This window comes from Orussus abietinus, unplaced genomic scaffold, assembly GCF_000612105.2.
Source record: "Orussus abietinus isolate OABI.00-Male unplaced genomic scaffold, Oabi_2.0 scaffold316, whole genome shotgun sequence".
Taxonomy (NCBI): Eukaryota; Metazoa; Arthropoda; class Insecta; order Hymenoptera; family Orussidae; genus Orussus; species Orussus abietinus.
Genome location: NW_019394459.1, coordinates 96632 through 106677, shown reverse-complemented (window position 1 = coordinate 106677; position 10046 = coordinate 96632). Strand labels below are relative to the sequence as shown.

Sequence of the window (10046 nt, the reverse complement as noted above, 5' to 3'; positions counted from 1 at the left end):
AACGGCAACTGGTAGATGGCACAGCCATCGCGTTTGCGCGAGCCCCTACCAGAAATTCGTTGCGCCGCCCTTGGGGGCAAAAAACGGTGAAAGCTAACGTACGAAATCAGAGGGCAGCACACGGTGCGATCGTGCGACCCTGCACGTGAGCAATCTCCCAACTCATCTCTGGTATTCATGCTAATAGCCTAATAGTGGAACAGTTTCACCACGCCGCCGCCAGGTGACAAGTGTCGCGGTACTCACGAAATATGGATCCTCCTTGCTACTCTATGACATTACATATACATGGATTATTCTCGACACCCCAGCAGAAGAGCGCCGCCTTTGCGTCAGTGTGTAGATTTCTGATAGTTGATCGCACGAGGTACGGCAGACCGGAGCGCGTCTACGATCAATAATATTAGGAAAATGAGCTGGTGATCGGACTCGTTTTTGGGAAGGACTCGGCCATGGTGTCCGGCGACCAGGAAAGGACGCTACCCGAGCCGGACGACTACGCAAAGTGCTTCTATGATCTCTTTAAGAGCGTCGCCGAAGCCCAGAGGTGAGAAGAGCGGTATAACCTCACCTTGGAGCTTTGTTTACCGTCCGCTCTTTACCTACCGTAACTTCATCTGTCAAGTCTTACGCCAGAATAAACCAGATTAATTGACATTATTTCGAGATTTCATTTAATTTAGAATTTCGCGTCCCTTAAAGTTTCGGCAACGTCCGTCTTACGTCTTTTCTAACGGCGGGCTTTCGTTTTCTTGCGGAGCGGATTATATCACTTTTTGCGTTGTTTATGATGTTTCCTCGCGATTGTACTCGAAGCTTATCGAACACTTTATGGCAATGCTTGATTTGTCGGTTATTTAATTATTTCATTCATGAGTCGACATGTAGTCGATGGGGGAGATCGGGTAATTGCTAAAGAAATGAATCCCTGAGCTTGTGAATGGTCCGTCTTAATGTGATAATGTTTACAGAGCAAAGGGTAAATGGAAGAAGTGTAAAAAGGAGAAGGGGATTAGGAAAAAAGACAAAAAAAAGGTATGCGAACGTAGATTCATAAGACATCAGTCGGTATTACCGTTACAACGTGGAAATTTTTCTTCAGGTCGATTTAAACTGGGATTCAAATTACACTGAGCCAGCAGACGTAGAAGTGGCCAGTAATGCTTCAGCATTTGCAGTATTCGCTAGTATTAGAAGTGCTGTTTTGGAGAAACATCTGCGCACTACTGGAGAGGTTCTTAGAGCGTCGAGTTGCAGTTCACCACCGCCGACTGATCTCAGTAATAGCGTGGACACCGATAGCGAAGATGAAGATAGAGTTTCGACGGTGCAGAGCTTACCAAAGGTAAGCGGATATGGGCTTAGGAGGGATAGAAAGAAGGTGATTACTTTTTATCATTTCCTAGATCGTTGGCATTGGGTTGAGGAGTGTCTTCACATTAATGCGGGAGAGTCGTGCGCTTCAACCAATTTTATGTACTAAAGCATTAAGCGCACTATTGGATGTTTTACAAGGACAATTACCCGAAGGCCTTAAGTCAGAACCTGATGATGTTGTCGGTAAGCATATGGAATTTACGTCATTTATTTGAAATTGTTCAGAGATTATAACGATTGGTAATTTTTAGATCCTTTATTTGATCTTCTGCTGGACCTGGCCACGTCCCATGGACCAGAATCCACAGCCGTTAATGACGGCAGTCACTTGACAGCCATTGCCTGTGCGTGCCTATTGAGTCTGGTTATAGTCAGGGGTGATACCGGGCGACTTTTGGCAGCAACTGCTGCATTATTGATGTGCCCGAGAGCTTTAGCAGCTCAAAATATTCAGGTATATTATTCGTGGCTCAATTTATTAACATATCGAGTGAGTTAGCAGTAAGTACAACGAAAGTGTTTTTGATGTAACAGATGCCATGCGTGTTGATGTCTCTGCAAAGAAGCGTCCATGCGGTACTGCTAGGGAAACTGGCTCGGCCAGATTGGATCACGCACGGAGTTCCTAAGAGTTCTAAGATTTACACTTCTACGCTTAAGTTACCAAATGAAATGAACAGTGTTGTGCTGAATGGAAAAAGTTTCGCGAGTGATGGAAAGTACTTGTACCTGCACACCAGCCGGGGACTGCTGAAGATAGGCAGCGGCCACGGTGGAACTATTTGGGGCCATTTGTATGCTCACAAGGCCGATTTCTTTCCAACCGAGACGGGGTGGCTTGGATACGCTAACGTAAGTCGAATACCATTTTATGATATTAAATAATAACAACGGCTCACAGAAATATTTGCCTTGGCTTGCAGAGTTCCTTATATTTCAAGTGCGCTCCCAGGAAACAGTGCGAGCTTTTAATATTAGATGCTGAGTCTCTTGCGTTAATGGGAATTGCTGTTCTGGAGGGACGGGACTGGCCCTCTTCGGTCATGTTCTCCGATGGTGAGAATCTGGGGATGATCACCGCTGGTAAAGATGTGAGTAATTTTATCATATGATACTAACTTTGAGAGAGTCAAGTTCATTTTTAATACCTAGTGTCTTCGATAACTCTTGAATTGATTGAATATTTTACGCCAGGAGGGCTTCGTCGTCCGCACAATCAACACATTAAGCAATCCAGTGACGGTGACTTCGGAGTTGCCTCTGAAGCTCGCAAGGAAGTGCGTGGACGTATTCGGGAGTGCGACTTTTGACGAAGAACAAACTGTTCGTACTTTGAATCCAGACTGCGACGACGAGATCGCATCCGTAACTGCAGGAAAAGAGTTTGGTTTACTCAAGACTGTGTCCGGAAAGGTGAGCTGCGATATTCACGCCCATGAGCCATTTTAAACAATTATATGTACAAAACTTTATTTGAATTTTGCTTTAAGCTACTCTATACGGGAAAAGGAAGTTGCCTGGGACTGAAAACTAACACTAGGCCTAACAGATGGTTGGAGGTCCCGATGAGTAAAGGTCAGAAAGTGGTGCACTTCGCAACGGGCCACGACGGTCAGCATATCGTCATCGTGCTAAAAGATGGCTCGGTACTATTTGCCGGAACTGCAAGACGCGGAGAAGACGGAGACACCAGTGAGTTGATTTGCCTAAACAGCCGTTCTTCGAGGCCACATCGCAGCTTCTTCTGGAAATCAATAGCATTGATACTTTTTAGCAAAAACGCGACGCCAGCCCAAACCGGTGAAACCTAATAAAATGCTCAAGGTGGAAGGACAGTTCATAGTGGACGCTACTTGTAACAACGGCTCGACGGCTCTGGTCACGAAGGAAGGTTCTTTGCTCATGTTCGGCAAAGACACTTTGCACGCGGACAGTAGCTCTGGTCTCGTCAACGACCTCAAAGATGTCTGCGTAGTTCGCGTAGCCATGGGGAAGGCTCACGCGGTTGCCCTGACCAACAAGGGCCACCTATATACCTTTGGAATTAATAACAAGGGCCAGTGTGGCAGAGATTTCTCGAGCGTCCATTCAACGAATAAGGAAGCTGCAGTAGTCGCCATGGAAACGGGCACTGCAGAGGACGAGCTTATCCTGACCGAAGAAGGTGATCATCGATTGATTGTCAATGCTAATCGAAGTCTAGGATGGCAATGATCAGGATGATATGTATTATCATGTCGGTGTTTTTTCAGACCCTGGGGATCAAGGAGAAGTATGGGCAAGGTCGGCATCTATGTGTTTTCCTGGGCAACATCAATGGAGGCATGGTGTGTGCATGGTTTGCACCGTGTGCAGAGAATGTACTGGATATGGCATTTCATGTTTGAATGGTCTGCGTTCCGATCGAAACCCTGGCTGGTGAGCGAGGAGCCTAGGGTGATTATTCCCTGAATGTTGACGTTTGACTTTACAGAGAAAATTCGTTCCAGGGAGTGCGGATGCGGAGTAGGTGACAGTGGGTGTGCCGAATGTGGCTGCTGTAGAATGTGTGCGAAAAAGAGCAGCGACAATGCAGGAGGTAGCGAAGCGAAGAGCTAAATCTGACTTAACTCGAAGACACTACTGGCCTTCTAATTTTCGATTTTCTATTTTCAGGAACCATCAATTCGAAACTCCAGTACTATTTGCGGAAGTACTGCGAAGAGAAGGGCCAGAAGCAGAGAAACAAAGCCGGACCTAGTGCGATGAAGTATACCCTGAAATTGAAGGAGACAGGCAACCATAGACTAGGTAAGACGGCTACAACGCTACATCAGCACGTAATTTTTGCCATGCTTTTGTTTTTGGGATACGATTATTTGTCCTTATTATTTTGACTGAACAGCCGGCCCCAGCGCATCTGTTCAGAAAAGTTCTCCGGGTAGAGCTGCCCTAGGACTCGCTAACAATATTCTAGGAGAGGAAGGCGTTGGCGGAAGCGACGCCGAAAGAGGAGATGCGGCCAGAGTCGTCAGCATTCCACCTGCAAGAGTTCCGGTCCCAAGCGATAGTCCTGTTGTTCAAATATCCTGTGGCTTGCATCACACAGGTGACTGTTTACTCTGTATCAAGGGACTCAACCAAATCGCTTTATGATCTCCAAACTGTTGTTCTTCTCTTGCAGTGATACTTTTGCAAAACGGTGAGGTGTACACATTCGGAAGCAATATATATGGCCAGCTGGGAGTGGGAGATCTCGTGGCACATCCTGGACTGGTTCAAGTGAAGCTTCCTAGTCTTGCCTCGCAAGTGGCAGCTGGTGGCAATCACACCGTCGTCCTTACGTCAAAGGGCGAGGTTTATACCTTTGGAGCTTATCAAGTAAGTGCTAGCCGATAAATTTAATTCCTTAACTTTGCACCACTTATTCGCGAAATTGATGTGGCGCAGAAAGGGCAGTTGGGGATGAACTGCTGGGGCGGTCAGAACGATGGCACCAACTTAAGCCAGAGCAGCCGTAGATCCGAGAGATCGCAACCCTGGCATAGTTTTCCAAACGTAGTTCCCAACATCGGCCCTCGATGGGGCAGACGAGCGACGTGGATCGGGGCAGCTGGTGACCAAACCTACGTCAAGATCGACGAGATCAATTCCATCTGTTTGACCAGAAGCACCGTAATGGCCAATAAGAATTGTATAAGTACGTATTCCTCCAGGGATACTTTTAAGGCTCGTTGCTCTTGGCTTCAGGGTAAGGAGAGTTTTCGTTTTCCAGTTTTGATCCCGCACCAGGCCGACCATCCGAACTCCTTCAAGAGTTTGGTAATCAGCAAACGGGACGGCAGCTGCAACACTTTCAGCGGTCTCGACCAGGTGGACTTCAGCAATACGGCCACTTGCCTGGACCCTCTGTACAATGTGATATGGACGTACAATCCGTCGAATAACGAGATCAGCTGTTATAATATCATCTCCACCGAGGCCAGGACTATCCCTGGCTTAGAGGCGTCTATATTAAGTCCAGGATTGGCGTTACCGATGGTGCCTTTTTGCTTCGTTACGCGCTCCCAGGCGGCGATGCATCTCTTGGGCTGCCTTGACACATTGACGCAAGCCCAGGAGGAACAATTGACTATTGTCGAACAAAACGAGTGTAGCCAATCACCTCAGGGGAAGGTCTACAGTAGGGAAGACTTCTCCACTGTTAGCAGATTTGAACGTAAATATGACTAGTGCATAAATCGTTACTCCCCCCCTTTTTTTTTCTTTTTAATGAAATCTTGACAAGAAGTGCATTACAAATACGCTGCCTTGCAGTTCATGGTGCTGGCTGGGGGTACGCCAGGAATTCCATCGAGGCTCTTAGGTTCATGGCCGATACGGATATTTTATTAGGTGGTTATGGTCTCTTCGGTGGTCGAGGGGAATGTACAGCGAGAATAAAGGTCTGTTCGAGATCGAACGCAGGGACATTCATTCAGTTGGACAATAATGTAACTCGGAATATTCTTTCAGCTTTTCGACATCGGTTTTGACGGCGGTGACCAAGAAAACGACGGCGACCTGTTGGCAGAAACTGAAGAGATTCCGTACGAGTGTGGATCCAGGCAGAAGTATGCCATCATGTTTGACGAGCCCGTCCTTTTGCAAGCGAACAGGTGGTATGTCGCTTGGGCAAAAATCAGCGGGCCTTCCAGTGACTGTGGATCGAAAGGACAGGGAGTCGTCACCACCGAAGACCAGTCAGTTGAATCGGTTACTAGCTGTGGGATGATTAATTAAATCTGAACTACTAATCGCGTTATCATCGTAGGGTGATGTTCTACTTCAAATCGTCAAAGAAATCCAACAATGGTACCGACATCAGCTCGGGCCAGATTCCGCAATTGTTGTACCGAGTTGTCACCCCGGAAAATCAAGGATCCAACAGGCAACGCGATCAGTCGGAATCGGTGTACACTCTCAGTTCGGAATTCAGTAAAACCGTGACGAAGGTACAGAACGAGTAAATCTATTTCTATTTAGATCCACAAGAAATTAGAATCGCCGGTAATAACACTTTTTCTGGGCGTTAAATTCAGGAATGCTTTCAATCGCTGATATCGCTTCTACAATGGAGTTGGAACACTCTGAAGACCAATTTGGCTGAAACGGTTTCGTCGTCGCAAACAATGCTGGAGATGGAGCGATTGGTGTACATCAGTAAGGCCAGTTTAAGGCTACTCAGGATATACACCAACGTGATTTATCCGAAACAAGGTATCGTCATTATTTCCAAAAGCCTCCCGTTCTGTCCTAACGATTCGGATCGTTCCTAAGAAATGCTGATTTTAGTTAATGCTAAGAAGTCTCTGCCGGAGTCGGTTAAGCTGGCAGAGTGCATAGGAGAAGTCAGAGCACTACTTCGTCAGATTCTGTCGGACTCGCTGACTACCAATGCGAAGACCAAGGGCAAGACACGCGTGAGCAAAGGTGGGTCGAATAATCGCTGAAGAGTGAACGTGTGCAACGGTATAGTAATCGCGATCACCTTCCTTTACAGGATCCGGCATCCTACGTAACAAGATGACCGGAACAATTCTGGACGAGTGTCACAAGACGTTCGTGTCCTGCTACCACGCGTTTTACCCTACGGCATACTTGAAGTGGACTTTATTATGCGAGCTACTGTCCGAGATTAATAAGGCAGGTGTTAGGAGTAATAGAAACCGCGTATATAAAGGTGGACGTTGAAATGTTATCGTTTGGAATTGTAGGATCAAGGGACGTCGTCCAGAGATCGGCTCCTCTCGGCAGTCCTTGCATCCCTTTGCCAGTCTTCCGTTCGTCTTCACACAACATTCCCAATTCTCAGTAACGTAGTGGACAGCAGTGACAGTTTAAAGCGCCAGTTGAGTCCCTCCGACAACGCTGGCCTGTCGACGACCAATTCGATGGAGGTTCACAATTATCCCATCCTAGAGGAGCAGATCAATTACAAGTCGCAGATAGAAAGCTCCGCCAAGGACACTATGAACTGGTCCTTCCGCGAGGTCCTGGAGAGACTTTTGGACTTAATTCTGATACCCGTTAAGAAGAGTCTCTGTAGGGAGAAGAACCAATCGCTGCCAGACCTGGTGTATCATTGCTGCCACCTGGTGGCGAGGATCGTCGCGGAATTGGCTATCCAGTCGAGCGGGAACGACGACGATCTGCGAACGGCTTGCGGAAGATTCCTGTACACCACACCGTCCAGATTCACGCGGATTAATAAGACTAGGTCTTGGAACACCGGGAACGGATCTCCGGATGCAATTTGCTTTTCCGTGGACAGGCCTGGAATCGTTATCGCAGGCGCTGGGATCTTTGGCGGAGCTGGTATCTACGACTATTGGCTAGAACTTCTGGACGACGTAAGTCGACTTTCTGTATTACCTTCTACGTCCAATAAAACATCTTCCTCGGACATCTCGGCGTCTCCTTTAATCACCTCGCGAGTGATGAGCTGTCTGTTCCGCGCTTTGTAGCAAAATAACACTGGGAACGATCCCTCGCACACCCAGAGATGGAGCAGCCTGGACTTCACCACCGGCTTCTTTGGCCCGGACGACTGCGTCAACGACGTCGTGGAGATTAAGTTCGACAACCCGGTGCCCATTAAGGAGAACGTCAAGTACGCCATAAGACTTCGCAATCGAGGTGGCCGGACCAGCAACGGCGACGGTGGTCTAAGCTCCGTTAAGGGTCCCGATGGTACCACCTTCACGTTTACGGCGTGTTCCCTGAGCTTCAACGGTACACCTTCCTCCCCGTATACGAGAATCGATACACGGTAGAGTCCTATAATCCTTAATGTCTTTTCCGAACCGTCCAGGCACTACGCAGACCAGGGGCCAAATTCCGCACATCCTGTACTACTCGAACCCCCAAGACTCGGAGGGCCATCGTACCACCAAAGCCATGGCCGAGCTGCAGGCTAGGAAGTGCACCTTGGCCATGACTGCAGCCATTGTGCAGCGGTCCAATGACATCCTGGCATTGGCAAGGGAGAAAGCGGAAGATGTACTCTCTACCGAGGTACTCGGGAATGCGACGTTTGTGACGACTCTGCTGCCGCTGGTCATGGCACACATAAGTCCCCTTGCCACCTCCGATCCAAGGGTTGGTGCACATTCGATTTGTCTAGGATTAAGGATTACTTCTACTGCAAAGGGCTTCAAATTGACCTATCCTGTCGATTATTTTTAGATCGGAGTGCAAGTGCTCACTCTCATCCAGGAGATGCTTCCTCACGTATCCGCGCTGAACCTTCTCGCGGCCATGGGGAATTCTCAGACCTCCCAGGATGGCGAGATACCACCTCACCAATCGTCTCCTGTTACCACCAGCAATTACTACACCTGGCTGGAGAGCGATCATCCGTACAAACCTGCTTCCGTCTCGCATTATAAAGTGACATTCCCAGAAACGGTTAAATGGCTCACGGTAGAGTTCACGCCGGAATGCGGCACCTCGCAGCTGGAGGACTACCTGCAGATGTATATTCCAAACGTCACGAGTTCCGGGTAAATCACGATGCGCAGTCCTTTATTTATCTTATATATATACAGTTTTTTTTTTGTTCAAATATTTCCATTCTTGTACTACAGAGCACGTATTGCTTCGGCGTCGGAGGACAATCCCACCCACTGGCCGGTGTTGTGCAAACTCAGCAGCGTCAAGTCTCAGTGGCCGCAGAATGCGGTCGTTCTTCCTGGTAAGTTCAACCCTGACGAGCGCGCTGGATACAGGAACCAGTGAATTTTCAGAGCGGAAGGAACGTCATTTTGCAATTCTTTGGGCAGGTAACGAGGTGGTATTTTCTTTGGAAACCGCTTCCGACTACATGAAGGACGAGCGGGCGATCACGTACGGCTTCAAGTGTCTAATCGTTGGCTACGACTGGATCACCTCAGGGAACGGCTTGAAGAACCTGGAGACCGAGTTGTCTTTTCTGGGTGGCGCTTGTGCGGCCAGTCTCATGAAGAAAAATCTCGCCCTACCGCCAGTGTCAGGTTCGTCCACTTTACATGTGTCGCAGGAAGTAAGGGCGTGGATATATTTGCATTAGAAAAAAAAAGAAAAAAGAAATGGCGAAAGGGATACAAGAACGTAGTATTCCTGAATATCCAATTGGAGGCTCTCGCCTTTCTCCTCGTATTTTCCGCGGGGATCTTCCAATCCAATTTGCCGTAAAGTGCGGTACCATAGATCTCGCTTTTGCCCCGCAGTGGAGGAGGTCGAAGAGGATTTGGAATCCGCCCAGGAGACGGCTAAGGAGATTTTCTCCGTCCACTCCGCGCTCCTCGGTCGAGGCTTCGCTCTGACGTCCCCTCCGATGGTCTCCCAGGCGCTCGACGGAGTTCTTCCATTTAGGTGAGTCCCACCGAAAATCTCTTACCACGCTACTTTGGCTCGAATGTTTCAAAGACGCGTTATGATTACCTGCGGAAAAGAAATCGAAAGTTTTGGCGTCCGTAGGTCCCTGCTAAACGCTACTTTGCCGTTTAGTTCTCGCCGCCGCCAAAAGATGGCGCAAATAGTACCACTAAGCGGGACCGCGACGCCCTGTTTTACCCACTTCGGTTTACCGTGAATTCGATGAATTCCACGATATTTCTCCCGTGGAAAACTATTCAACCAATTCGTCGAACTGTTGGGGATCATTTTGA

The 10046-nt window shown here is 48.2% G+C and overlaps 1 protein-coding gene across 1 annotated transcript; it reads left to right on the top strand.

Moving 5' to 3' along the window:
* Nucleotides 1–345: 345 nt before the first annotated feature.
* LOC105702719 (E3 ubiquitin-protein ligase MYCBP2) lies at nucleotides 346–9754 on the top strand. The gene is made up of 30 exons (XM_012430502.2): nucleotides 346–547; nucleotides 972–1035; nucleotides 1103–1345; nucleotides 1407–1560; nucleotides 1629–1831; nucleotides 1912–2229; nucleotides 2301–2468; nucleotides 2572–2790; nucleotides 2868–3069; nucleotides 3152–3541; nucleotides 3630–3795; nucleotides 3867–3955; nucleotides 4033–4167; nucleotides 4262–4465; nucleotides 4541–4737; nucleotides 4807–5056; nucleotides 5132–5575; nucleotides 5674–5801; nucleotides 5872–6098; nucleotides 6170–6350; nucleotides 6438–6615; nucleotides 6691–6828; nucleotides 6899–7041; nucleotides 7113–7748; nucleotides 7863–8130; nucleotides 8210–8496; nucleotides 8584–8900; nucleotides 8985–9091; nucleotides 9180–9389; nucleotides 9606–9754. Exons 1-30 carry the CDS (start codon nucleotides 453–455, stop codon nucleotides 9752–9754), a joined length of 6510 nt encoding a protein of 2169 aa, XP_012285925.1. The 5' UTR covers nucleotides 346–452.
* Nucleotides 9755–10046: the final 292 nt, after the last annotated feature.